General features: G+C 53.8%; 13 protein-coding genes across 13 annotated transcripts; 5 read left to right on the top strand and 8 right to left on the bottom strand.

Moving 5' to 3' along the window:
* Window positions 1-4: 4 nt before the first annotated feature.
* P170DRAFT_466157 (BRCT domain protein) lies at window positions 5-3059 on the bottom strand. Its single transcript, XM_024852392.1, has 4 exons — window positions 2845-3059; window positions 2349-2785; window positions 903-2292; window positions 5-832 (listed from the first exon to the last, which is right to left on the bottom strand). The coding sequence occupies exons 1-4, from the start codon at window positions 2935-2937 to the stop codon at window positions 182-184; spliced, it is 2571 nt and encodes an 856-aa protein (XP_024702042.1). The 5' UTR covers window positions 2938-3059; the 3' UTR covers window positions 5-181.
* Window positions 3060-3257: 198 nt separating this feature from the next.
* Window positions 3258-5273, top strand: P170DRAFT_387621 (putative toxin biosynthesis protein). The gene is made up of 5 exons (XM_024845812.1): window positions 3258-3330; window positions 3402-3836; window positions 3893-4031; window positions 4092-4200; window positions 4278-5273. The coding sequence occupies exons 2-5, from the start codon at window positions 3624-3626 to the stop codon at window positions 5167-5169; spliced, it is 1353 nt and encodes a 450-aa protein (XP_024702041.1). The 5' UTR covers window positions 3258-3330; window positions 3402-3623; the 3' UTR covers window positions 5170-5273.
* P170DRAFT_387618 (ceramidase) lies at window positions 5265-6891 on the bottom strand. Its single transcript, XM_024845811.1, has 4 exons — window positions 6613-6891; window positions 6356-6542; window positions 5762-6278; window positions 5265-5679 (listed from the first exon to the last, which is right to left on the bottom strand). Exons 1-4 carry the CDS (start codon window positions 6706-6708, stop codon window positions 5496-5498), a joined length of 984 nt encoding a protein of 327 aa, XP_024702040.1. The 5' UTR covers window positions 6709-6891; the 3' UTR covers window positions 5265-5495.
* Window positions 6892-7253: 362 nt separating this feature from the next.
* P170DRAFT_511422 (putative mitochondrial carrier protein) lies at window positions 7254-8755 on the top strand. Its single transcript, XM_024854890.1, has 2 exons — window positions 7254-7573; window positions 7627-8755. Exons 1-2 carry the CDS (start codon window positions 7522-7524, stop codon window positions 8550-8552), a joined length of 978 nt encoding a protein of 325 aa, XP_024702039.1. The 5' UTR covers window positions 7254-7521; the 3' UTR covers window positions 8553-8755.
* A 1755-nt stretch (window positions 8756-10510) lies between these two features.
* Window positions 10511-11477, bottom strand: P170DRAFT_221269 (EthD domain-containing protein). Its single transcript, XM_024842860.1, has one exon. The coding sequence runs from the start codon at window positions 11226-11228 to the stop codon at window positions 10590-10592; it is 639 nt and encodes a 212-aa protein (XP_024702038.1). The 5' UTR covers window positions 11229-11477; the 3' UTR covers window positions 10511-10589.
* Window positions 11478-11529: 52 nt separating this feature from the next.
* On the bottom strand, window positions 11530-12901 carry P170DRAFT_477606 (uncharacterized protein; the record flags this gene model as incomplete). The annotated part of the gene is made up of 6 exons (XM_024853488.1): window positions 11530-11631; window positions 11692-11741; window positions 11822-12012; window positions 12185-12544; window positions 12575-12608; window positions 12736-12901. 6 exons carry the CDS (start codon window positions 12899-12901, stop codon window positions 11530-11532), a joined length of 903 nt encoding a protein of 300 aa, XP_024702037.1.
* A 346-nt stretch (window positions 12902-13247) lies between these two features.
* P170DRAFT_428027 (uncharacterized protein) lies at window positions 13248-15539 on the bottom strand (the record flags this gene model as incomplete). Its single annotated transcript, XM_024847820.1, has 3 exons — window positions 13248-13639; window positions 13680-14682; window positions 14766-15539. The coding sequence occupies 3 exons, from the start codon at window positions 15537-15539 to the stop codon at window positions 13248-13250; spliced, it is 2169 nt and encodes a 722-aa protein (XP_024702036.1).
* A 579-nt stretch (window positions 15540-16118) lies between these two features.
* Window positions 16119-17746, bottom strand: P170DRAFT_363521 (uncharacterized protein; the record flags this gene model as incomplete). Its single annotated transcript, XM_024844579.1, has 3 exons — window positions 16119-16328; window positions 16389-16454; window positions 16508-17746. The coding sequence occupies 3 exons, from the start codon at window positions 17744-17746 to the stop codon at window positions 16119-16121; spliced, it is 1515 nt and encodes a 504-aa protein (XP_024702035.1).
* A 1148-nt stretch (window positions 17747-18894) lies between these two features.
* On the bottom strand, window positions 18895-20018 carry P170DRAFT_466150 (putative prefoldin subunit 1). The gene is made up of 3 exons (XM_024852391.1): window positions 19816-20018; window positions 19570-19736; window positions 18895-19491 (listed from the first exon to the last, which is right to left on the bottom strand). The coding sequence occupies exons 1-3, from the start codon at window positions 19843-19845 to the stop codon at window positions 19323-19325; spliced, it is 366 nt and encodes a 121-aa protein (XP_024702034.1). The 5' UTR covers window positions 19846-20018; the 3' UTR covers window positions 18895-19322.
* A 143-nt stretch (window positions 20019-20161) lies between these two features.
* Window positions 20162-21901, bottom strand: P170DRAFT_387612 (isopenicillin N synthase family dioxygenase). Its single transcript, XM_024845810.1, has 3 exons — window positions 21047-21901; window positions 20538-20976; window positions 20162-20486 (listed from the first exon to the last, which is right to left on the bottom strand). Exons 1-3 carry the CDS (start codon window positions 21410-21412, stop codon window positions 20251-20253), a joined length of 1041 nt encoding a protein of 346 aa, XP_024702033.1. The 5' UTR covers window positions 21413-21901; the 3' UTR covers window positions 20162-20250.
* P170DRAFT_466148 (uncharacterized protein) lies at window positions 21892-23424 on the top strand. The gene is made up of 2 exons (XM_024852390.1): window positions 21892-22118; window positions 22196-23424. The coding sequence occupies exon 2, from the start codon at window positions 22361-22363 to the stop codon at window positions 23114-23116; it is 756 nt and encodes a 251-aa protein (XP_024702032.1). The 5' UTR covers window positions 21892-22118; window positions 22196-22360; the 3' UTR covers window positions 23117-23424.
* Window positions 23204-23850, top strand: P170DRAFT_221187 (uncharacterized protein). Its single transcript, XM_024842859.1, has one exon. The coding sequence runs from the start codon at window positions 23290-23292 to the stop codon at window positions 23623-23625; it is 336 nt and encodes a 111-aa protein (XP_024702031.1). The 5' UTR covers window positions 23204-23289; the 3' UTR covers window positions 23626-23850.
* Window positions 23851-24486: 636 nt separating this feature from the next.
* Window positions 24487-26348, top strand: P170DRAFT_438432 (uncharacterized protein). The gene is made up of 2 exons (XM_024849600.1): window positions 24487-25830; window positions 25894-26348. The coding sequence occupies exons 1-2, from the start codon at window positions 24813-24815 to the stop codon at window positions 25968-25970; spliced, it is 1095 nt and encodes a 364-aa protein (XP_024702030.1). The 5' UTR covers window positions 24487-24812; the 3' UTR covers window positions 25971-26348.
* Window positions 26349-27059: the final 711 nt, after the last annotated feature.

The raw sequence follows: 27059 nt of genomic DNA, 5'->3' as shown, positions 1-27059 counted from the left end.
GCAGACGTTACATTCGTAAAGCTCGCATGGCCCTGCATGATGAACGCTATGGCTATGGAGAGAGAATAAGTATAACAATATACATGACACAAAAAGAGCCTTCGAAACAGGCAAGTCAATCCCGAAATAAGGCTATTGACACCAAATGTTCCCAAGCCAACACTCGGTTTCGATCATGACTCTACTCCTCCGCCTTCTGCGTCATGTCTTCACTTAGCTCATAGTCATCCGCGGCGTGCAGAGTTTGAGACATAGCGATATCCAGAAGCCAGTCTACGCGGACGATCCGCGGGGTCTTGTGCACGCTTTGCGCCAACTGTCGGAAGCGCGGCCATAGTTTCTGATGATCACTGGCGATGCTGCTGAGAAGGTAGATTTCTTTGCGACTGGGATCGTCTTCCTCTGCCGAGCTGGCCTCGTCGCTCTCTTCTCGCTGGGACTGGTACGACACACGGCCGCGGAAAAGCGAGCAATCCCCTCCATTGGCATCGGCGATGGATTTGAAGGCGTCGAATCCACCACGGATGGACTCCACGCAGTAGATTTTATACCCCGACAGAAGTCGATTTCTGTTATTCTTGGCGTTCGCCTTGGCTTTTTCCAATGAGAATCCAAACCGCTTCTCCGCAGCGTCGTCTTTCAAGGGGAATTCTTCCGGGTCCACCAGGAAGTCCTTCCTGAGGCAGGCCGTGATGAATTCGACACTTATGATCATGGGCGCATACGCAAGTGCGTTGACGAACTTTGGCGTCCGCAGAATGGACGGAGCCGCGAGGTGAGAACATTTGCGAGCGTCCTGAACGATCATGATGCCGAGGTCTCGAAGTTGTCGCTGCTTGCGGTTAGCGCTTCATCCCAAAGACAGTGTATATAGTAAAATGCCGAATGGCGACTGTACAAACCTTGTCTGCATCCTCTTTCTTCTGGTTTCCCACCCATCTCTGGTACCCAGTAATCAACAGGTGCATGGTAATAGGCGGCTTGGCTTTCTTTTGTCGCTTCGGGTCCGCTGTCTCATCATCATCATCGTGGTTTTCCTCCGCCTCCAACGATCTTCGCTTTTTGTTGTTGTTCAGCATCACGCGGTCCTCATCTGTCACTCGACGGCCTCCGTAAATAACACCTCCCACACGCTTCTTCTCCTTCTCATACAAAGCCAGATCCGGAGCATAGCCGTGAAGGCGAGCGGTGGCGGCCTCCTTGGACTTGCGACTGCTCGTCGACGACGGGGTTTCATTCTCCTTGCCCTCCGAGGTGAGCCGCATCCGAGCCGGCGTCTGCAACTTTTTGCTATCCGAGTTCTTTCGTGACTTCTTCGTGGCGCGCGGCGTTGTGGTGGGTGGTGCCTCCGTCATTTCGGTGTCCAGCTCCGTCGCTTTCTCCGACAATGGCTGCTTGGCCGCTGCGGTGTTCTGGTCTCTCGCTTGCATTGGTCGAGTAACGGGCGGTTCTGTCGAGTCTTCCGAGGGGTAGAAGACGTTTTCCAGCACCGTCTTGTCGAGTCGTGTTTGGCCAACCACTTCGCCGAGGTTGGTCCGGCGCGGGAAGTGGTTGTAGCGGCAGTCGGAGACTGGTAGCAGTTTCCATTTTGCGTAGCATTCTTCGAGCCAGAGGTGGTTGACGACGTGAAGGCCCCACTCCCTCGCTGCACTGCATTTCTCACTGTTGCCGTGGGCTGTGATCAAGTGGGTGTTGTCTTGCTTCAGGGTCTTGGTGCATTCGGCACCGGTCGCCGCGATCAGATTCTCCAGGTAGGCCCGGGCTTCACCAACGTAGTTCGACAGACTAATTCTGAATCCTCGAAACCCTTCAATGCCAGTCCGTGAGACCGGGTAGTGCAGTAGTCGCCGTAGGGGCGATGTCCAGGTGTTGTACGTCATCAGGTGGTAAAGCCAGGACAGGTTCCCGATATCCTTGTTCAGCCGCGCTGCTATGCGATAGGCCACGCCTTCTCTGTACCGGCAGATCAACAGGTCTGCCGTTGAAATATTAGAGGTCATAGAGCCTCCGCCCTGTTTGATAATGTCGCTAATGGACTCGATCAAATGCGGACCAATTCCAAGATCTGTACACAGCATCACCTGCTTCCCTTCAAAAACATCCAGCTTCGGCCGGGAGTTGGGAGACATCACATTCGGCAGGGAGGTCGGCTCTGGCGTAGACGCACCGACGATATCGCGATTGTCGACCGAACGGATCGGCGCATCGGGGGCTGCACGGAGGATTTCCGGGTCGGGGAGCGTATAGGGACGTTCGTCGATCCGCCGGCCGAGTTTGAGGCAGTCATCGAACCTAGCAAGCATATGTCAGAACCCGTGATGTGACCGACCATCAGTGTGCGAACGTACCAGTGTGGCAAAACGATTTTGGCATTCAACTTTTTGCCAATAGCTATCCGAGCCTTATCGGAATCCGCAGTCAAGTCCACCAGGTGGGTGACCATGTGTGTCATCCGGGGACTATACAGCCCACCTTTGGCCAGCACACCACCCACAATCGCATCCTTATCACCCTCGGGGATGTCGCCGCAGGTGACGACCACGTCGTTCAGAAACAGGCGAGGATCCGGGCTGTACTGCCGTGGGTTGGCCAGTTTTCTCTTCGAAAGACAGGCGTGCAGCCACTGCGGTTTGACAACGGGGATCAGGGCATCATTGGCGGCGTCGAAGTCGGGAAAGTCGATGGTCGAGGAAACGAGATGAGTGAATTCCTCTAGCGGGGGGAAAGTGGCCGGGGGTTCGTAGATGATGGATTCTCCGCCGTTTTCTTCGAGTAACGATGCATACTAGCGGTTGAAAGATCAGTATGCATACCCAACAACAAGAATTTAGGGGGAAGGCGTACCTGGTGTGCTGTGTCGAGACTAAGGTCCTTGGAGCAGATGATGCAAATGCGGCACTGATCGAAGAGCTGAAATTCTTCGTTAGGGCCCACCATGGCGGGCTAACTATCTTTTGGTGTAATTCTGTTTGAAATGTGAGGGGTGTAAGAAGGTCACAATTGACGAGAGGAGGTTGGACCGGGAGGAAGACGCAGAGGAGGAGTGGATGGAAATGGAGATGGAGATGAAGTTCTGATTGATGCAATGCGATGCGACGCGCCCGCGCGTCGGCAAGACACCAGGTCACGTGTTGGACGCATCACATTGGATGGATCCATTTATATTTTTAGCCAACTACGGAGTGTGGTTGATGAATTGTTATTATTATTAACTCTATTTATTGTAAACTACAGAGTCATTACGGGGAAATGGACCAAAGAGCCGGCATGTCTTTCTCCTCCATCTGCCGAGTCCTACCAGCACATATACTTACTCTGCATCGCGCCAGTGTAAGAAATCCTCTTTCCCCAGCGATGTTAAAAAGAACGTACCCACTTGTCCACGGGCTAATGACACTTAGTCCACGCAAGGCGTCGGCAGTGTCGGCCATTTTCTCACCAGCGCGAGATCCTCGGCTCGTCGCAGATCACGGCAAACCAACACCGCGAACCACCGGGGAGTCCGCCTCTTAAACTCTCCCATGCCAGGATGACGGGATAGTCGCCCTCACCGTTACAACCTTGTTGGTCTTTCTTTCTCTCTCTATATATTTCTCTATACACCCCTATATATACTAGACGACATGTCTTCGGCGCCGTCGGCCTCCTTGGGACCCTTTCGCATCGTCGACCATGTTGTTCCCTGCCAGCACATCCGGGAATATCCCGCAGCGACAGCCAACGAACAGGAGGACGAGCTGCAGCTGGCCGTGAAACAGTACATTCCTCTGGACAACCCGAACCCTCAGCCGGGCGACGTGACGATTCTGGCGGCGCATGCAAACGGTTTTCCCAAGGTACGATGACGACGCCAGCGCTGCCTGTCGCATAATGGCTGATCGCAAGGGCCCAGGAACTCTACGAACCGCTGTGGGAGGAAATCCATGCTCGGTCCAAGGCACACGGGTTCCGCATCCGAAGTATCTGGATGGCCGATGTGGCGCATCAGGGCCAAAGCAGTGTGATCAACGAGGACCGCCTAGGGAACGACCGTAGGTGTCCTGTCCTTCTGGGGTCCTTCGCCCGAGAGCTGACAGATTGGCGACAAATAGCTAGCTGGTTCGATCACCCCCGAGACCTTCTGCACCTGGTCAATCTCAAACGCAAAGAGATGCCGCGTCCCATCGTCGGAATCGGCCACAGCATGGGCGGCGCACATCTGTCAGTCCTCTCCTTTTCCTCAGACATGGCCCCCGAATCAATTCGCTGATATGAAATGCTCTTTCCCGCCATGACAGCGCACGCGTGTCTCTCATGCACCCCCGTCTCATCCACACCCTAGTCCTCCTAGACCCCGTCATCCAACGAGAAACCACCCAGCTCGACCCCCTCGAAATCGTGCGCCAGAACGTCGTCATCGCCAAAACCACCCAACTCTCCACCTACCGACGAGACATCTGGCCGTCCCGCAAGGCCGCCGCCGACAGCTACCAACGCAACCCCTTCTACCAAGCATGGGACCCGCGCGTTCTGGAACGCTGGATCCAATCCGGTCTCCGCGACCTCCCCACAGCCATCTACCCCGGCGACAGCGAGGCAGCGACCGCAAACGCCGCCGACACCCGACCCGTCACGCTCACGACGCCCCTCCACCAAGAAGTGTTCACCTTCTCGCGGCCCAACTACGACGGACCGCCGGGCAAAGACGTCCCCGTCAACCGGGTCACGCATCCGGATCTCAACACCGACCATTTCGGCTCGTTCCCATTCTACCGACCGGAGCCGTCGCGTGTGTTTTCCGAGCTGCCGCATCTGCGTCCCAGCGTGTTGTATCTCTTCGGCGGAAAGTCGGAGATGTCGCTGCCCGATATGATCGCCGACAAGATGACGCATACCGGCACGGGACTGGGCGGAAGTGGCGGCGCGGCCGTGGGTCGTGTGCGTGACATCTTGTTCAAGCAGTTTGGCCATCTGCTGGCGCAGGAGGCGCCGGTGGAATGCGGTGAGGCGGCGAGCGAGTGGCTGGGGAAGGAGATGCAGAGGTGGCGGGAGGAGGACGAGGCCTTCCGTGCGCAATGGAGTCGGAAGTCGAAGATTGAGAAGCAGACGATTGATGCGCGCTGGAAAGAGCACGTACCGGCACCGGTGCGACGCAAGAAGCCCGTCGATGATTCCAAGTCGAAATTATAAATGCCGCCTGCGAAGAACGTCCTTGAAAAGAAAAGAACCGCTGATAGACGGATGGAACGGGACTATATAATATTCACATATAATATTCACTACAACTACTATACAGTACTTATAACCTTCTTTTCATCTTCGTTTCTCTTCGCTAAGCAATAGAATCTAGTCCTACCAGAGTCGACGTCTATAGGTACGTTGGCAATCATCAAATCCACGCCAACCGCGTCCCAACAGTCGGGGGCTCCTGGCCCGCGATTCTCTCGAACCGAAACCAAAAATAAAGATAAAAATAATAGAACAAGAAAAGGGGTATAATTCTGGAGAAACCAAGATCAGTTAGATTTCTTGACGGCGCCATTCTCAGTCTTTGCCCGAGGACCGGCCCGGATGATTTCAGGGAAGTTCCAGAAACGAGGCCACCAAAGGTAGAACTCTTCTTGCCGCTCGTTGAGACAGTGGCGCAGCCAGATTCCCCAGATGATGTAAAGATAAGCACCGATACCGGTCATGACGTGCCTGGAACATGAGAAAGCGTCCGTTAGCGTATACTCCGGGGATTGAACGGAAGCGCAATCTAAAAAACAAGGCCGAAACGTACCACCAGCCATGACCCTCCAGGAAAACACCCCACGGAAGACCCACTACCCGGCGCCATCCGCGGATCTCCGAACAGAAGTGGTTGTCCAGATTCCAGATGAGAAACCCGCCCAGGAACAAGCTCAGGCCGTAAACCACCATGAACCACATGGTCTTCAGGATCTTGGTGTCCCGCACATTCTCGTAATGCTGATGCTCCTTGCTTGGGACGGGGAGACCCTGTCGTTGGCGCGCCAGTCGGTCCTCCTCGGTGGTGTGCCGCCATTTCGGGCGCAACGTCACCTCCATGGTATACATGCTGCGGAGAACCACCACGGTCGTCAGAAGGGCGTAGGCATTCTGGTGAAAAACGGGGTCCTGGAGGTAGTGGTAGTAGAGGGTGATGAAGACGGCCAGCGCGGCGAGGGAGATCGCCAAGATGACTCGAATCGGGTTCGGTCGCGAGTAGGAGAAGGAGGCATAGCACATCAGGCAGGTGGTGTAGATCATGGACAGCTCATCGACCAGCTGCATGGGATCTGTCGCGATGATATGATACGTCAGCGACTGGCTCGGGTTGTTTCAACCGTTCCTTCATGCCCGAGAACAAACTTGCATTTTAAAGTCGAGTGGAATAGAAAACTCCCGGTTCCGACAAGCAGATAGCCGGCGTAGGCGACCTTGAAGATCGAATCGTGACCATGACGGCGACAGCTGAGAAACCCCTTCACGCCGAGCCACATGAACAGGAGGTTGGTGAGGGTGTTGATGATCTCGGCGGAGTAGATGGTGGCATAGTAGTCCTGTTGGGGTTGGGGGTTCGCATGAGCATGACGATGTCAACGGGAACAGGAACTTGGACACGGTACACACCTCTTCGCACCAATTCAGAGTCGAGGTAACGGGACTCCAATATCCAGCCTTCGCAGGCGGATATGGAATGAAGGGAGGGGCAAACCAGTCAGGCATTGGAGACACCGACAGGCCGTGGGACGTCGCCGACCTCTCGTAATAGCGGAGGGAGTAGGTGCGGGGAGGTTTGGAGGGGAGGAGGCGGAGGAGAGAGAGAGAGGCAGACGAGGGGATCACGGCATGGCAGATAAGAAGAAGAGAAGAAGAAGAGAAGAATGAAAGCCACTGGAGACAGAGTTCGACTGCCTGGAAGCCTCTTAGTAACGCGAACTTTACTGCCGGTGACGTCGATTTATTACGACGAGCCCGCCGATCCGCCGCCGTCATGTGCATTTCCTGCCCGCCGATTGGTCCGTTGCGGCTCTCCGCGGCCGCCGAGCAAAACGCCGTAATTTACCATTTCATTCCTCAGGCCGGCAGGCATTCCGGATGCACTTTTATGCAGGGCTGCATGTGGCGAGGAACTAACTGCTTGTTCCTAGACTGTGGCAACTAGACCTCTGGGGAGCTTTCTTCCCGAGGATCATACTAGCGAGTATAGTATTGACTTAATACCTCTATATCTGATGTAGATTGTCAGTATCATGTGGACCACGCTGACTAAGCACCACGCGGTCGGGCCGAAACTTGAATGACTTCACCGTTGCTTTCTTGAGAAAATCCGTTTAGCTTCTCCGCTGCTGCTCCAATTCCGCTCTGACCGCTTGATATGTCGCCGCTACCAGTCTAGCGGTCTGTCCGACATTTGCTCCGTATATGGCCGCGCCCCGTCGTGCCCGGTTTTATTTTCTTCCGTCCACTCCATCTCTATCGCCGCACTGATCTGATCGCTCTCGAAACCCTGGGATCAACCCGGGCGGTGTTCCAGCGATGGCGAACAATGCTGCATATCAGATGCCGCAGGTGAAGACCACCTCTAAATGTACAGCCAACCAATCCCATCCTATTCCAAACCAATTGCTCACCATCGCTCAGCCTCCAAAACCACCTTCCATTTCGCCGCCGGCCTCTGCTCCGGCCTCACCTCCTCCATCCTCCTCCAACCCGCAGACCTCCTCAAGACCCGCGTCCAGCAGTCCCAGCAAACCGCCGCTCTCCTCCCCACCCTCAAAGCCATCCTCTCCTCCCCCAATCCCATCCGCGGGCTATGGCGCGGCACCCTCCCATCCGCGCTACGCACAGGCTTCGGCTCCGCCCTATACTTCACCAGCCTCAACGCGCTGCGCCAGGGACTCGCGCAAACACCGACAGCCTCCGCCGCCGCGGCCGCCTCGTCCTCCGCACTCCCCAAGCTCTCCAACTCAGCCAACCTCACCACCGGCGCCGCCGCTCGGGTAGCGGCCGGCTTCGTGATGATGCCGGTGACGGTGCTCAAAGTACGATATGAGTCGGACTACTACGCGTACCGCAGCCTGTACGGGGCGGCGCGGGACATCGTGCGCACGGAGGGCTTCCGGGGCCTGTTCTCGGGGTTCGGGGCCACGGCGGCGCGCGACGCGCCCTATGCGGGTCTGTACGTGCTGATCTACGAGCAGCTGAAGCGACGGCTAGCGGCGCTGGCGCACCAGGGGTCCGGGAGCGCCGAGAACCCGCTGGGCTCGTCGTCGTCGTCCTCGATTAACTTCGTCTCCGGGGGACTGGCTGCTGGACTGGCCACGACGATCACGAACCCGTTCGATGCGGTGAAGACGCGGCTGCAGCTGATGCCGGGCAAGTATGGGAATATGATGCGCGCGGCGCGTCTGATGGTCCATGAGGACGGGGTGCGTAGCTTGTTCGGCGGTCTGGGGCTGCGGATTGGTAGGAAGGCGCTGAGCTCGGCGCTGGCGTGGACGGTGTATGAGGAGTTGATCCTCCAGGCGGAGAAGCATTGGGCGGCGCAGAGCCAAGCCCATGTATAACGAACTGATTTATTTGGCTTTTTCAGTGAAGCTCTCTGTATTTATATGTTTGCTCGAGCGCCATTTGTTGGAGTTATTCGTTGTGGCGTTTCAAAAAAGAAGGAATGGCCATAGACATGTTTTAAGATCAGTGTCAGGTACCAGTGCGAAGTGGATATCCGGATGACTGGATTTATCTGGGTTCTAATGACAAGACTCCTCTCAATAGAAAGATATACGTATATGTATATGTCTTATACATGCTTAGTCTTCAAGAGCGTATAAAAAGCCTATACTGAAGATACTCCAACCGACCTAACCCTAGCCGAATATAACCCTACTACTACGAGTTGAGCACCGGCTGTTTCAGGTAGCGATAGCCAGCTTGTAGACCAGACGTACTGTGCTAAAACAGAAGAACTGAGTAGTACCTACCTACCTAATTACCTTGACCGTATGCGAAGAGAGAGCTGAACGTCTAGGAGAGAGTTCTCAGAGACAAGCCGCCCTAGACGCAACTAGACCGTGTCGGCGGAGTAACCATCATGGCAACGTATCCTGGAGCACAGATGTATGTGTAAATGAGGAGCAAGGCGAGGCCCTTGTTTCACACATGGCAGTCCCCACGGGGTCTCGGATGTTTGTCTCGCCTCATAGGATGTGAGCCGAAGGGCGTTGTTCCAGGCCTAGTCAGCCCTCGGGCGATCATTTAAGCCGTTACTGCCTGTATGCTTCTTTGTTCCTTATCCTGGAGGGCGTTTAGAATGAAACGATGCCCCGTTGGCCAGAGGTCCTTTTGGGTTACGCAAAACGGCTGGGACTCTCCCATGTACCTACCTACCCACTGTCTTAAGCGAATGATAGTACTTCGCTGTATATCGGGGGAGGAGGAGGGCACTCTCAGCCTGACGATTTCGAAACGAAAGATGTCACGGTGGTGGGAATCCTACGCCGTCCGTAGAATCGGCCCTGGTCTCTTTTGCTGCCTTCTACATGGGTTTTATAATAACGACGTATGTACGTATCTATCTATACTCCCTCACGCACAACCAAAAGCCCGACCATCTCGCAGTCACCGGCAACGCATACAACGAAACCAACCAGAGGTTATAAACCCGAAACACCATTCGATCCCTCTGCACGTCACCCTCCCTGCCTCTCAAAGTCCCAGCACAAACCCAGCCCCCAACCCCAATAGGCGCCAGAAACCCCACGACCCCAGCCCCCCAGTACGCCGGACAGACGACACTGCAGAACGCCACCGTAAGCGCAATAGACCTCCTGGCCGCGGCGTCACCCACCACAAGAGGAAGGGTGCGACGCCCCACGGCCGCATCGCCCACCTGGTCGTACATATCCTGGACATGCACCGTCGAGCCCACGACGACCGCGATCAGAATCAGCCAGGGGGCCAGGGAGCGAGGGAGAGGAGCCTGGAGGGAGACCTCCAGCGTGCCTGCGGCAACGGACACAAACCCGAGGGCATTGAGTGCGTTCCGGATGGCCCAGTGGCTGGCGCCGCCGTCGAGATCGTTGTAGATGATGCCCATGACGGCGTGGAGGATACTCCGTGTCACTCCGCCCTTGAGGGAGATGCTCACGAGGATCGAGACCGGGATGGAAAGGACGCCCAGTGTTCTGGCGTGCGCGGCGGAGATCCGCGCTGCGGGGATCGGCCGCCATGGTTTGTTGAGGGTGTCTTCGGTGATGGAGCGGGGGAGGCGCTGGTTGTTGATGGTGAATGCGAGGAGGTTGATCCAGGTGTAGGAGAGCAGATGGGGGAGGCGAGAAACGAGGGTCTGTTTGGGGAGGTGGGTGGAGTGGAACAGGGCGAAGGCGATGCTGGGAAGGATCATGGTTTGGATGTCATTGGAAGTAAAGAGGAAGAGGGTGTGGAGATGGTATGCGGTGATTTTCAGAGTGGATTTGAGCATTGTGACGAGTAGATAAGGAGATGAGGTTGATGAGGAGAGCTCACTCTCAGGCTACGATTTATTTAACATGAAGAGCATCATCATCCCTCATAGCCGATACTTGGAATCCCCCTCCCCAGGACTATCAATCCTTCTTTGTCTCACACACCCCATCAATCATCGCAATCGCAACGGTTGACCGCTCCAGAAACTGCTCCTCGTCAGCGCCAATTTCCTCGGCCACATGAGGCTCTTGCATCCTGGCTGCAAAACGTTCAAACGCGGCCTGGTCGACAAAGGTGAGTTCCGCCGTTGCATCGAAGTCAAAGTCAGACTGCGCGCCTCTCAGCACGGTTGCTGGGGTGTTGCGATTCCGCGAGGTGGCATCGTCAGGAGGGGAGGAGACGGTCGTACGAGCGAGATAGCTGCGGCGATGGCAGAGTGGGAAGGTGTCAGGGGCGAGGCGCTTGATTAGGTCGACGTGCACTTCGTAGAGGAATTTGAAGGCTTCAGGCGAGAGGCCGGGCTTACGGGAACTGGTGATGATGAGCCTGACGGACATCCTGGCTGAGGGGGGATGTGAAGGATGATTGATCGAAGGTTGTCGGGAGAAAGAAGGAGTAGAAGGCCTCAAATCCGTTTTGATTCTTTGTCTGGAGAAGACAAAGAAAGCGAGCGCGGTCTCGTTCCATTTAACTACTTCTCTTCCTGTCCAACCCTGCACAACTGCCTGTCCGCTCATTTCCCACTGCGGTTGGTCCGTAGAATATCCCGTCTTCGTCATACGTACCCTTGATCCTCGTTAGCCTGTCATAATCCTCCCCATAGAACACAGACTGCCAACGTGGCTCGTGGACATCCGCCTCGTTGAGGTACGCGCTTTGTCGTTCGATATACCAAAGCCCGCCCCCTGCAAGTCTGGGAAGAAGAACGTCAGTCAGAAGCCTCTGTCGATCCAGGTTTCTCTGTCATTGGATATGATCGACCAGTCTAGGTGTCACACCATTAGCCCAGATCTAACGCACATGCCCCCTGGAGGATAACGGTCCGTACACCACGATGCTCACTGATATTGCGGTGTCATGTCAGCTGGGATTGACGGCGTTGGCGAATAGCGGCTCAGCCTCCGCACGGGAGACCTTCGCGGCGCCATGCTGGAGCCTGCTGCGAATGGCAAACAGGAAAGCCTTGGGATCAGGCTCGGTCGTGGAGCGGATTCACCGGCAACCCATGTAGACTTCGCTTACGTTGATGATGGTGTGGTGTAGGCGTAGCTGTCGTGGAAGCTTATGAAGCTCTCGATTTGATAGTGTGACAAAATGAGTAAAAGAAGATTACAAGAGAAAAAGAAAAAGAAAATAAGGAACAGGCACGTACGGTAGGAGGTATTGAGCGTCCGAAGAGACCGCAGAGTAGATGCCATATACTGCTGTAAGTCCACCTCATTTCCTCCAGGAAGGACTGCAGACGCAAGGCTGAATATAAACAAATCCAGCCCAGCAGACAGGATGCACCAAATCACCACCTCGCCGGCATCCGAGAGGCCTCGGCAATCTTCCAGAAGGGCCCTGCAACGTCGGCAGCAGAGCCGGTGAAACAGTCAGAAGCTCGCCTGCTGCAGTAACGATCTCCCATTCGAGAACCTGCTAGGCTAGAAAATCTCCCCTCTGTCTTTCCATCGACCCATCAAATCAATAATCAATGATCAATGCTCAATGTTAATGATTATACTGAACATACCGCACCTGAATCGTAGCCGACCCCAGCTCATTTCGTACAATTACAGGTTCCATCGTACCCAACAGACCGGGGTTGTTCCTCGAATCCCACCCAGCCATCGCAAAGTAAGCTCTCGTCGTTGCATTGTCTCCAGGTTTCGCAAGTTGCTCCACCACCGGACCGTGCACTACCGTGGAGTGACTGCCCTGAGCACTGGAGCTACCCAGTACCCTCCCCGGTATAGACTGAGTCTCCTCGGAGGTACCATAGAACGTCACGACCTCAACAATAGGCGCGTCAAGAACGCGGTGCAGAACATTTTGATCCAAATGCACATGGAAAACAACAGGCGGCGCCGCAAGAATCGGCGTCAGGATCTTGCTCACGGCAGCGTAGTCGGCGCCGGATTACATGTACTGCTCGTGGTAGCTGATATCGGCCCAGTCTGTACTTGACTCGTTAGTCTCTCTTCCTCTCCTTCATAGTCTGGGAGAGCAAAAACAGGAAGGAGGAAAAGACGACTTGCGGATAGCAAGGGAAATGTCTAGAAGCAAACAGAAGCAAAACCATACTCGCAAGAAACTGGACGGTTGTCTCATCATCTCCCACTCGCCCCCAGCGCCTTTCACCAATTCCCTCCTGCCGGGAGGAAATGGCCTCCACGGTCGAGAGAGACGACTCGATGTCGGCGTCCGGGAGGAAGGTGAGGAGGGCAACTTCAGTGACAGCGTGGGCCATTTTGCAGGATAGGCGTATTTGTTTGAGTTTGGTAGGCGGGTTGTGGATGGGAAAGGGATGAAGAATCGGTAATTTGCGAGTGTGCTGAACCAGAGGCAGGTAGTTATATAAATGGCTGAGGTGAGAAAGCACTTCTTGTGTCACTCTAAGCAAGTATTGGAGCTGGATGGACAGATCTCGTATGAATATCCGCAAGCATGTGACCTCAGCGATCTGAGCAAGGTCGGAATGCTTTCGTTTAGGCAAATATGTTGCAAATGCAGCCGGTAAGATGACACCCTCTCGATAATTGTGCTAAGCTATTCGATGAAAGTCCTTTGGTATACATTCAGAACTGCGGGTGTGTTTACCAGGTCGACCAGCCCCAGCTAGTAGCCTTCTGCCAGGGACCAAGAGCATCATCGCGCTTCCAATGCGCCATTTCAAACATCTCCTGGCTAACATTGTGTCGAAAGTCATCGTCATCGTCGAAGATCGGGCTATCATTGCTCAATGGACGGGTTCGGACTTGCACTGGATCATGCTCCTTTGAGGTCGCTCGCGGGTCAAAGGAGACACAATCCACGGTAAGCTGGCCGTCGCGCCAGTTTCTCTCCGGGCAGATATACAATAACCCGCGGTAGGGCGACATCCCGTGGTATTTATACACCATGCCGGGCAGCTGGCCCGTGGTGCCGGGAGGGCGGGTGGACCTCGTTGCGATTGCATCCCTGGACCATCCGGATCTGCTCCTTGTAGCTTCCCCGAGAGACTTTTTCACCGCAGTAGTGGGACATACAGTCTTCCTGGCTGGCTCCGGGAAGAAAGTATAGATCGAATCGGACATCGATTTCAGGTCCGGATGTGAGTTGATCGTATAAGCCCGTCATGTCAACATGCTCTGGGGCTGCGTCGGCGTGGGTGAAGTAAATGGCAAAGGAAAACAGCGGAGGCAGTGGGAGTTCTACAAGGTTCTGAAAGACCATGTAGGCGATCTTTCCGGAATGATCTGTGAATGGGACAGTGTGGACCTTCACTCTTGTTGGTCTTCCTGGTTTCGCGCCATAGGGCCCCCATTCATCTCTGCTATCCAGGTCGTCGTCGTCGTCTTCTTCAATGGAATCTGCTGGGCGAAGAAGGAGCTCTCGAAGATCCCGGAACCTTTTAGGCACGAATCCAAACCACTCTGCGCGTTCATTCCCATCGTCTTGCATAAAAAGCGTCTTTTCCCATAGATCTCGACAGATCCCACCTCGCCGAAGCTGATTGCCTTGTTGGATTCGGAATTCCACGCCGCTCTCCTTGCATTTCCGTTCGAGGGCTTGGTAAGAAGCTTTGATTTCCCCACTTTCATTGCCATAAATGCTTCCCCCATTCTCCAATACAATGGATCTCAGGCAAGGGAAATCTGAGCTGACCAATTCCTGCAATTGCTCAGGCAACTCTGGGGTGATGTCATAATTTTTGAATCCGTATAGTGTCGATGATTCGAGCTTGGGTGGCAGGGTCTCTTTGGGAAGGAAGGGAACTTGGATCAAGTCGTCGTCGCAGCCACCAAGTAATGTCTCTACTTCAAGGCTGACATGCTTCAGATTCGGAAAGTCACGCAAGAGACCAAATCGACCCCGCTTGATAGACATAAATCCGTCGCAATAGCAATCAATCATTTCAAGGCTTAACTTTTGCGCCAATAGACATTTCCAAACATCGGGTTTGGTAATCACGGGTACATCCTCATCCCATATGTCGTCTCGCCAGTGGAACGAGAAGCTTTTCAAGGCACTGGGAAGCCTAAGTAAGGCCTGAATGTTGGGGAGTCTGCATGGAAAGCCCGAAGATACTATCAAGTCCAAGAACCGGCATTATGCCCTACCAGGTCGCTTACTTTATCCGTATCGACATCATACATACGAATTGTTCGTAAGCTCGGTAACTGTAAAATGGGCCATAGACCGTCGAAGCGCAGGGAACTCGACCTTCGACGGACATCTAGTTCCTCATCAAGACGCTCCTCGTCGGAATATTCGGAATCTTCATCGGAATCTTGCTCTGGCATTCGCGGGAAAACAGGCACTTCCTGAAGTAGATACATCTCCTCGATCCGACAAAGTGCGGACGATGGATTCCCGTTTTTCTGCTGAATGTTTGCCTGTTCAAGTACCGCATACAGAACAGGATCAGACCGTGGCACGTGGGCATATACAGTTGAAAGGTTCGGCAAACACGTCAAAAGGAGTGCCATCAGCGGTCGACGATCTCGCTTAGGCAAGCTTTCCAAGATACTGGATTCTAGATGGCCGATACCTGCATCATGGACGGCTTTTCTCACCAATTCAAGTTCATCCGAAGGGAGCTGAAGATCATGACAGGGAGTATAGGCATGATCAAAGAATCCCCAATTGCCAATATGCAATGTTCGCACTAAGGTTGCTAGGTTGGGGTTGCGACGCATTGTTCGTAGGAAGTTCCAGAGAGTCATGAACGACTGTCTGGCACCATTGAATGTCCATTCCGAGTAGATTCGACTCAGAACTGCGGTATACCACCGGCGACTGAGGAGGGAGAGGCCGCAGAGGCGTCGAACATCTGACTCGTCTTGAAGAGCCAGATCCAGCACGGCGCTGAAGAGCTCCGGGGGAAGATCCGCCGGATTGGACATTTTGGCAGACACGGATGAGAGTAGAGCCTTATGCTGTCTTTGCATCTGCTCTGGCAAGATGTGAGATTAGATTCATTTTCGACGACGGGTCCTAATTTACTAGGCAGAATAGGTTCCAACCGATGCCTTGTCCTCATGCTGTGTTGATTGGCTGTCTGGTGCTATCTGGTTTGGACCCATTTTAGCACTGGTAGTCTGGGGCGCCACTCCGAAGGGAGCAAATGTTCGATGGGATTTTCGTAGCGCCGGATCTCCCGATCGACCCCCGTCATGTGACTGTCGCTGTATACCGTGGAGAATAACCAAAATTCGTCATATAACTATCATTGTGTATCGTATAAAGCCATGTCATCAGAATCCATAACAAGAAAGTAAATGTCAACAGATCATAGCACATCTTGGAACATGTCAAAACCCCAGAATCAGCAGTAGTATAAGATGGACAAAAAAAAAAAAGAAAAAGAAAAAGAAAAAGAACAGAAAAAAGTTGAAGAAATTCGTTGAGATGAAATGTGCAAAGAAACCGAAAACAAACATAATGAGGTATCAAATTCGTGTACTGCCATTGCGAGCGTTCAATCAAGTGAAAATCCAAGCCCGGCGGCTGGGGCTCTTCTTCCGGACAAGGAACATCTTGTCTTTCTTCTTGTCGTTGACCTTCAGTTCCGTCAAATGGCTTGAGCTCTGGGTAACCAGTTTGCCCTCGCGCAACCGCCGTGAGTGAGCAAAGAGTTCTTCCTGGAAGTCCTCGCTGATCCATTGCTTGATGATGATGTAGTTGCCGTCGAGCTGTAGTCGGTGAGCAGTTAGCATCGTTCTGAAAGTTAATGTTCATTAGGCATGACTTACATCATCCCAGTCCCAGGGTAGACGATAGGCAATCAGAGTATCGGGGAGAAGATGCTTGTGATGAACCTAGAGCCGATGTCAGACACGTTGTATTGGGCAGACAAGGTCGAAGATCCTACCTTAATCCAAGTGGTCCGTTGGTGGTCAACTTCCTTCTCCTTCTTCCCCTCATGATCACTGTGATCATCATCCTTTTCCTTCTCCTTTTCTTTTTCCTTCTCTTTCTCCTTCTCCTTATCTTTGTTCTTCTTCTTCTTCTCCTTCTCCGGGTTCTTCTTCTTGTTGAGGATGTCCTCAATCTCGTCCTCGGTATACCCGAACTCCATTCTCAATCGAGTTCGGAACTCCTCATCCCGCCGTATCTTCTCCTCGCGCTCGGCAATCATTCGGCGCTCCTCGTTCAGCTTCCATTCTTCGACGGCAGCCGCCTTCATCATGGCCTCTCGGCGCTGCTTCTCCTGCTTTTCGATCAGCAGTCTTGCCTCCTCATCCCGAATCTCCTTTTTGACCCGCTCGCGCTCTTCCTCCTCGTCGATCTTGCGCTGGAGTTCCTTCAGTTTTTCCAGACGGAGCTTCGCCTGGACCTCCTCATCTTCTGCCGCCTGTCGCTGCGCCTCCTCGAACTTGCGCAATTTATAGCGGTGCTCCGCATGCCGTTGCTCCTCGTCCATGCGCTGCTTCTTCTCGAATCGCTCGAGTCGTCGTAGCCGATCGCTGATCTCATCCTCGTACCAGTCTTCCTCCTCCTTCAGCAGACGGGTTTCCTGATGCGGGTCACGGTTGCGCGCCAATTCTCGCTCCAGACGCTCGATCTCCTGCTGCTGACGCAGGAGCTCAAGGTCCTGTCGGGCATCGTTCCGCTCGAGCATGCGCTGGTCAATCAGCATGTCATAGTCCCGATGATGTCGCGGCGAGGTCTCCCGCGAGATACTGCTGGTGCTGGCGCGGGGCCGGCGGTGGTTTCGCAGCACGTGCTCGTCTTCGGACTCGTAGGGGTTGACGAACTCCTGGTGCTGCTGGTGCTGCTGACGCCGGCTCCTGTTGGAGCTCTTGTTGCGGGAGTCATTCTTAATGTCGACGATGACGGCCGGGGGCTGGCTGACACGCTCAGGCTCGCGGCGTCGTCGACCGCCGGTGGACGCGGACCGGTGGACGTGGACGTCCTGCACCACGGGGCTCAAATAGGTATTGCTGTGGTCGGGGGTGAAGTGGTCGGAGGCGAACTGGTCGGGGTGGAAGCGATGACGAGAGACGGAGCGTCTCCGGTACGACGTTCTCTGACGGGGAATCTCCATGGAGACGTCTGATTCTGAATGATCGCTTTCGGAATCGGTGGCCGGAGCGAAGTAGCGTCTCATATTCTGATAGGATGTGCGTTTGTGGAGGGGGAGAGACTCTCGTTTGCTGGTTTTCTGCTTCTTTTGGGATTTTTCGAAAGGGGGTATAAAATGCAAGAAAAAAGGAATATGTGGATTTCTGTGCTGGATGACGGAACCCTCGATGGACGCTTTAATAAATGGACGGGATGATTCAAGCGGGGTGAGGCAGTGACGTAAGTGGGAATGGCGGCACGATCACTAGTTAATAGCGAGCGTGATTAATGGCCGGCTGGGCACGTCCCCGGACAAAGCAAAGCCGACCAGGAACGGATGAGGGCGAGGAAAAAGCACGAGTCGGACGGAAGCCGGGATACGGGGAAGAGAGAAGAAGAAGGAAGGAAAGAAAGGAAGAAAGCGAAGGCGAGGAAAAGAAAGCCACAGCCTTTTCAGCTGGAAGTGGGGGGAAGAGCAACGGCGGTGATTTGTCCGGGGCGAATGGCGTCGGAGATGGGCATCATTGGGTCAGCCTGATCATCGGGCTGCCTCTTGAGGTATTTCGCATTTGATCTTGACGGAGTACGAAGTATTTAAGTATTTATCTAGGTAGTTTCGACCGAGTAGTGGTGCGGACTAAGATCCACGCGGTTCCTGCGGCTCCCCTGCAAGGCGCAAAGAATGGCACGATTATCTGAAACTCGACCTGGAGGCTCTGGTCCAGGGCTTGGATCGGACGCTGGCGATATCCAGCGCTTCTGGTTTGATGTTTGGCGCCGGTGGTTGGGAGGCGAGGAAACCCAGGGAACTCCGGCGGTTGATCCCGCAGACCCAGAAACCTTGATCGCCAGCACGTTGACCTGATGACGGGCTGGTGTGATCTGGTATCTTCCATCTGCGCGTGCTTTGCGTCCCGATTTCGGGGCTCAGGGCTGGGCACCCAGATCATTCTCCCCAACGGCATGATGCGATTCCTGCTGGTCATCCACGGATCCATAAGGTGCTCCGTCGCTGCCTGACCCATGACCCCTTAGGCAGCGATCTGGCGTCTCGCCTTGTTTCATCGCCTGCATGGAGATTGGGTTTGGGAAATCAGATCAAGTCAGGTACCGCCGGAGATTAACAGGAGAATATGATAATAGGATAATAGAATAATAGAATAATATGATAAGGTAATAATATATGAATGCAGTGTCGATGTTGCAGTGCAGGTGGACCTGGTCTCGGTTCGATCTGAACCGCATTGTTCGCATTTCTGCGTATATCTAGATGGTAGTATGTATAGGACAGTCCCCACGGGTCATTGCAATAGACGCTCTCCACAAGAACTGCGCCTCTGGTCCTGCCAGCTTCGCCGTAAGCGCTCAACTCCATGCCCACACAGGCTCTAGAGCACCCTGACCCAGTCATTTTCGATCTATTTCGGTCCTCCAAAACAGATCACGGTCGTCCACATCCTCTCGCCCATCCCTGTCGAGACAAACTATATCCCATGCCGATATCTTACCAGCTATGCCAAGCCACAAGGGTGATATAAAAAGAAACAAAACATCATCGCATGAACTCCAAGCGCAGATATGAATAATAATTAAACATAAAATAAGCAGCCCCGGGGACCAAATCAAGCCCTGTCGCCCGATTTCAAGATGCGCTCGAGGTTCTCGCGACCATTCTTATGCGTCATTTCCAGCGAGGACAGCTTCTTCTCCAGGCCCGAGATATCCGACTTCAGTTCCGTGCTCTCGGTCGATATGCGCTTGTCGACGGTGTTCATTGGCACGCTCATGAACCTAGCATTGTCCCAATTAGCTTGAAACTCCCAACCGCCGGACCCCAGAGAATCCCGTCTCCTTAAGCGCTCAACTCACATCTTGCCCACTCCCTCATACACGTTGGTGTCCTTCGGCAGCGATCCGATCTCCTTGGACGTCAGCTCCAGCATCCGGATGTCTCTCTGCTTGGTTGTGATTTGCGCCTTGGTGATGCCGATCTGCTGTTGGGAGGCGACGATGCGGGTCTCGAGCTCTTGCAGGAGCTGTTCATCAGATAGATTAGCATGCTATAGATAGAACCATGATACGCGCCGCGACATGTAACCATAGAGGGCAAATCACCTTCTGCAAAGCTTCGTTGGGGATGGACATTTTGGTAGATGGGGGGTGAGGGGTCGGCGAGGGGCGGGTTTGCAGTAGTTTGTTTCGGGAAGCGCTGGTTCCCAACGCGTTGGAAAACTCTCGGAGGGCGAGAAATGAGCGTTTTTCGGGTCGTAGAGGGGGTTGGCGCGAGGAAGTGGATGCTTGAAAAGGGTCTGCTGATAGGAAGCTGGATGAACAACTTATCGGCGACTTGGCTTGGCTGGCTCTGATGTCCGCGGAGGCTGATTACCGCATTAGGACATGGAAGTAGGGCTTAGGGTTTGCGGTCTTGGCACCTCTTTCTACATCTACTTATTATGACTGTGATCATTTCATCATTCATGAGTATTCATATAAAATCCATGCCACTGTCGCTATTATTTGTGCTGGTTTTGACCAACGAAATAAGGAATATCACTTTTCATACATCATAGATGCTCGCATTCTGGTGTAATCAACCTGCTTGATGGGGCGGTATTTGGGAGGCTCGTTCTCGTTCGTACAAGATGGTATGCATTCAATGACCGTCTCCCGATCAGTCGTCATGAAGTACGGGATCGAGTAACGGTCGCGAGTCATTCGATTGGGACCCTCGAATCGGTCGGCGAGTGGTGGTAGCCGAACTCGGTGATTTGTCGAACGAAGTCGGTCTATGAGGGTCAGCTTACAACTGGTTCTATCCCCCGGCAATCAGGCTTTACCATTACTCCATCTCTGAAGAAGATCTCCAACGTTCATGACAATGGCGTTCTTGACGGGCTCCACGGGAACGAACGTTCCCGGTCGAGAGATATCTTCCACCTCTAAACCACCGCAGTCATCCTGGAAGAGCATCGTAATGGAACTCCAGTCGGTGTGTGCTCCGCAACGAGTGGCACGCTCCTTCTCCAATTCCTCGGCGGCTATAGGCATGTAATGAAGCAATCGAATATGATTTTCATATCCCGAATGCTGCTTGGCCAGATAAGACTCGTCGTCCAAGTTCAGCCCTACGGCCAAGGCACGAAGCACGCTATCGCCCACTCGATTACACTCCCAGTAGAACTTGTTCATGAAGGCGCGGAAGCCGGGAAACAGTTCTTCGGGGATCCACTGATTGGGCTGATCCGTGTTCTCTTCACTGCCGATGTCATAAACTTCCTACAGATTTTATCATTAACCGATGGAAATGAAACTATGTTTCCTCTATCCACCGCAGGACAGCACCTACCTTGACATCCGGGATCTGCCTCATCTTTCGTTTTATCTCGTCATCGTCCCCAGTGCTAAGGCTCTGCGAGACCTTTTCAAATCCCGGTGGCGAGTATCCTCGATGGACGGCCCAGCCTGGTGGATGAGGGGCTTTCATCTTCACCTCCTCGGGCAGATCGAAGAGACGCTTGGTCCATGCGAAGGCTTCATCCAGGAACGATTCGGGCAGGGAATGATTTATAATGTAAACAAAACCAACTCTTTGGCAGGCTTCGACAAGTTCCTGTGCCACTCTCATCCGAGCTGTTTGGTCACGGGGGTCATTCCACGATGAGAAATCCACCACCGGAATCCTCATCGGGAGGGAGTCGTCAGTCGCGGACATGTTACCCTGCAGAAACGCCTGTGTCACGGACAAATCTCGTCAGGTTATTTCAAGGTCGAAAAATTCGAAGCCTCGCCTGTGTGGAATAGCAAACGGCGACCGAGAATGCGATCCAAGGAGGTTGAGCTGCAAGTCGGAGTCCCATGACCCCTCAGTCACATGTTCCAGTGCAACGTGGACGGGCCGAGCGCAGAAACTCAAGCATTTCCATCGATATACTTCTTCAGCCGGTATACAAGCCAGAAACAGATCGGATTCGGGTTGATTAGCCCCATATTATGGATCCTGACTAGGCTTTGGGTTTTCAGGCGCTAAGAACATCGGAGTACAAGTACGGTGGTACGGAGTTCCGTACAACGGGTCTCTTGTCTCTTTTATCAGAGCAGATTCCGTCCGGTTTAATGACTGACGTATGGCTTACGTCCAAGGATGAAACAAAAATAGAAGTTAACATACAGAGAGTGAAAGAGAGACAAAAAAAAAAAAATCCGTGCACGGAGTCCGATGGAGGAAGCGTGGGATCAAGAACCCGGCGGGTGGTTGGGCAGGCGGTCCACCGCGGGCGACGCTCCGTTGCTGTGGCAGGGTTCCCGGTGGAGATTGCGCTGGCAGCACAGCGTAACTACATCATCCACCTGTTCCGGTCTGGATTCTTCCCGAAGAAATCTGTCGTGAGGATTTCTTGGAGGAACAAACCTAGCGACCAGTAAGTGCCCCTCGGTGATCTCGTTCCCTGTCCTTTTGCGATCGCCCGCTTATACTTACATTTGCCGTTTTGAGTAGTTTGTTGATCAGCCGTTATCTCTCGTGGCATTTCGCTCGACGCTCGAAACACTCCGCGCATTCGACACTCGACCGAACTGCTTGATCGAGTCCCTAATCCGCCGGTTGATATTGGTATATTGATTGACAGCGTGGCGGGCAAACGATAGCCCCAGGCCGCTAAGGATGAAGTTATCTGGGTGGATCTCGGCCACATTCCTCGCCTCGACCGTTTTATCGATAGAAACCCTCCCGTTCTCTCCTCCCGAGACGCCAGAATCCGGCAAAGGAGCATATGACATTCTCCTGCGGTTGCTGAAGCGAGATGGCGACTGTCCGGCCGGGTATAATGCCTGCAGCAACATGGATAAAACCGACATCTGCTGCAGGCAGGGCTCCAAGTGTGCTCGTGACGAAGCCGATAACATCGCCTGTTGTCCGACCGGAGCAAGCTGCACGGGGAGTCTAACTGGAGGATCTGGCGGCGGCGGAGCGTCCAGCACGAGCTTTCGATTCCCTAAAACCGCGACTGCGACGCAGACGACCGCTCCGAACGACGCTACCATCACCGGCTCAACAATGCCCGGCGCTTATCCGTTCGTCTACGTGCCGACCTCGTTTTCGAATGCCGGAGTCTGCTCGTCGTACTATTCCCGGTGCGAAAGCGACTACACGGGATGTCTCTCGGAGCTGGGAGGGGGCTACGCAGTCACAGTCGGCGGCGGCGGCGCGGGAGTCACTCGCGAGGGCGGCTCCAAACCGTCCGCCGTTTCTACCTGTTCCAGTCTGAGCCAGGAAGCCTGCCACGGACTCAATCTGGGATACTGCGAGACGTATCATACCCAGACCGATGACGAGAGCCGAGCCAACACGGGACGCACCACCAGTCTACAGGACCTCATCTTCGGCGTGGTCATTGGAGCGGCCGGAATGCTCGTGTGATGCTTGACGCCTTATTCTTTTCGCGTTTTTCGAAATGAATGTGCGATGTGGAAATATTTCCTTTTTTTTTCCTTCTTCCCCGACGTTTCCGAGGCGCATGTTTCACTCTCTAATTTTATTGGGTGTACATTTGTGCCTTTGAACCTTGCATATGGATAATGGGTTACTGAACGATGACGATGCTATGTTTTGCGGATTACGGAAAGATTGTAAATCTATCACTGTTGCCATGTTTTTATTATATTTTTTTTTTGTACATAGGAGAATTAGCAGACCAACCGAACGAGCAAATACTATTTATTTCTTGCCATCGAATACTCCCGACTCCAACACGAGGCGATAAATCCCCGGGGGAAAAACCCCCAAACCCTAGGGCAGGCACTCGCTGGGCGGGTCCTCGTACCTCACCTGCAGTCAGCACACCGCATAATCACATCGCCTCGCCAGAGCAGACCAGTGGCAACGAAGGCAATAGATTAAAGACACACCGCACTCGACTCGGGCCCTGAGACCAGACGCCCGATTGGGAGTCCCGACGGGCGAGCCACACCCTCCTTACGACCAACTGGTGCTAGGCTCTACATAAGGTCATTTTAGGTGGTGGTTCCTACATACAGGAGCGGAGCAGCGTACGTCGCAGGGAACCAATGCCAAGGCAGAGCTTCTGACCGAGACCGACACGTCAGGCAGGTGAAGTCATCCGTACAGTAAGGACGCAGGAAGCGAGTGGCCGCGAGACAGGGTAATCTCCGTCGTTGACCCGGGCGAGTCTGGTTGGGCAATTGGGTTTCGGGTTCAGGGACTACCGTACCTTTCCTTTGCCTGCGTAGGTACTGTACCTATGGAGGAGTAAGGCATAATACTGGAGAGTGGGAGTGGTACTGGATACTCCGGTCTGGATACCGATACACCGACACTAGACGCCAATCATGCGGGATGCTTGGGTCGTGATTGTGGCTCAGTCGGGTCTCGAACTAAGGGGACGGGATGCTTCTGGCCTTCTAAGATGGGGTCGAGAGAGACAAGAAGGGAAAAGCGGGGAGGAGATTAACTGAATTGAGTTGGATTGCGTTCTACTTTGTAACCTCAAAGAGTCAGAAGGCGGGGTTGGTTGCTGTGCCGGCTGTAAGCAGGTGGGATGCTGTATGGAGATTGTCGTCAAGAAATTAAGAGAAAAAAAAAAAAAAAAAAAAAAAAAGGAGGCTGGGAGAGACTCGCCCACAATTCTCTTGTCCACCCAAGTCATCCTTAATTTTAGAAAAGACCCAACGGCGAGGTTAATCCGAGTGGGAAAATGAGGTGGTTGGGTATGACGGGAGGCTGGGGAGGATCGTGCAGCGATTGTATGCCGGCCAGACTGCCCGCCGCCAATTCTTTCTCCTCTTCCCCCCTCCATTCTTTCCTCCTCTGTCAGATTCCTCGTTCTCTTTCTTTTCGTTTCTGCTGGATGCCGGTTCTGCATTCCATTGATCTCATCTGGTTTGATTACAAAGGTATCTAGGATCTAGATACGATCGTCTGTTTACTAGACTGTGCTGTACTTGTCAAGGACCAGAGCAAAGCTACCTCGACAGGGAAAAAGGGTGTCGCAGGTGTTGAGTGATTTCAGTGCTTCGGGGATTTAGGGAAGCGCAGGAGAAATCCTCCCAGTCGACCTCGTGCACTTGGTCGCATCTTATCTACATCTACTTCCGCCATGCATACTTCCCGAATACTACGATCGGCGATCTCGATACTGACCCTATCGGCGCAACTTCAACTCTCGGCGGCATCGCCGGTGGATATCGACGAGGCCAGGCTGGAAAAGCGCTGCGATAACCCTTGTGGGTATTACGGTCAAGTCTGCTGCACCGGGAGCCAAACATGCAGCACCAACGGTAATGGCCAAGCAGTCTGCGAAGACGGCGGCGGCAGCGACGACGGCGGATGGGAATACCACACCACCACCTGGGTGGTCACCGAAACAGACACCTCGACTTTCACTTCGACATGGAGCACTCGAGGCTCGAAGCCAACGGCAACCGGGGGTGGCGGTTCGGGCAGTTGCAAGTCCGACCTCGGCGAGACGGTTTGCGGCAACACCTGCTGCGGCGCGGCATATGTCTGCTCCAACGACCAGTGTATCATGGGAAGTTCCTCGATCTGGGCTACCGCTACAGCCACGCCTCCCGTGAGAGGCACCAGTGCCAGTACTGTCACCGCCACCGCCTCCGCGACAACCACGCAGCCATTCGAAACCCCCGTGGGCACCGACGGCGCAGCCATGGTAGGGGTGAAGGCCCCCGACGACGGAGGACTCAGCGGAGGAGCCATTGCAGGCATCGTGATCGGATCAATCGCCGGCGCTTTCCTGCTGCTGCTGCTTTTGGCGTGCCTGTGTTGCCGCGGGGCTCTGGAATCTCTGTTCGCATGTCTGGGTATCGGCAGGAGAAGAAGAAAGGAGACGACCTATGTCGAAGATCGGTACTCCCATCATTCGCATGCGCACGGTGGAAGACCTGAGGGACGCACCTGGTTCGGAGCCCGGCCCTCCGCCCCCGAGACGGGAGAAAAGAAATCGAAATGGGGAAGCATGGCGAGCATCGGTATCATCCTCGGTGCGCTTGCGCTGTGTCTGGGATTGAAGAGACGCAGAGACCACGACGAGAAGAGCAGCTTAAGCTATCCCAGCAGCTACTACACGTACTCGGATTATTACACCAACACCAGTGCAAGTAAGTGCAGCATTTTCCTCTCACACAGTCTCCAATGACATTTGCTAACTGACTGGTTTGTAGGTAGCGAAAGTTCGGATAGGCGGACACGGCGCTCTCGACGATCCTACCCACGTCCACCACGTTCACGACGATCATGAGCTTTGACGCAATAGGCTCGATCAATGACATTTAATGACCCATGACCATATCGAGCCTGAGAAGCTCTTTTTCCTTGATGTTTCAATTTCTGCCGATTTCCGGTCAGAATATGCATAAAATGGCGCTGGTTCGGCACGCTGCACGATGAATGTATTATGAAATTTTGCCCCTCGTGTTGATCTTGGTTTTTTTGTCTTTTTCCGAAATCTGATGTGTATAATGAGTTATGTTTCCATGCCCTAAGAGCCGTTTTTAATGTTCTGCGCGTGCCCTCTTTTTTTCTTTTTTCTTTTTCCCGGGAATGATTTGGACGGATGGAAGACAGACTGATGTAAATACGAGACATGAGATAAATATCAATTTACGATTAAAGAAACTGCGATCTCAGAATCGATGAACGGTTGGGGTAGATGAATCATTGCAAGCGATCTGACAGTGATGGCAAGATTCGAAGCATATTGACCCTAGGGCCAGGTTGGGGATAGAGGTACTCCACTTCAGTCGAAGAAACAAGGCGGAATCAAACGAGAGAAAAGAAAGGGGAAAGCAATAAATAAACCCCTAGGATTATCTGCATCCCACCCTATCGAGAGTTCGTTGCGACCAGCAGGCTATAGATCAATGCTGGATCTCGATAATCATGCACCTGCCGAAGCATCTCGTGCGACCCTCAGTGCGACCTGCAGGGCAGGCTGGAGAGACAGGGAGCGGCAGATCCAAGGATTCGACGGGAGCCATTCCGAATGGGAGACACGACGGACCAGGTAGATTCTTCCATGGCAAAGGGGATCCAGGGAATGGGAGGGTCGGGACGAGCGAGAGCGAGCGTCGGTCGGAGGCGAAAAGCGCGGGCGAGGCAGCGGAACTACGCTCTCCCCGCCTCCCGTAGCCCGGGACTTCCTCTTCATCGTTCGTTCATTCCGGTCATTCCTCACCTCTCGCCAATTCCATCCTCCCTCCCACCTCAACGGACCGCACCTCCGTCATTCATGCGCTTGACCTCGCGGCCGTGTCCTTGACAGTTCTCGCACTTTTCCTCTGCCCCGTATTTTTCTTGCCTCTCCTCCCGGTCGCTCGGGACCCTCCAT

The sequence above is a fragment of the Aspergillus steynii genome, assembly GCF_002849105.1.
Source record: "Aspergillus steynii IBT 23096 chromosome Unknown P170scaffold_6, whole genome shotgun sequence".
Classification (NCBI taxonomy): Eukaryota; Fungi; Ascomycota; class Eurotiomycetes; order Eurotiales; family Aspergillaceae; genus Aspergillus; species Aspergillus steynii.
The sequence above is the reverse complement of the archived record's forward strand: the minus strand, read 5'-3'. Positions and strand labels throughout refer to the sequence as shown.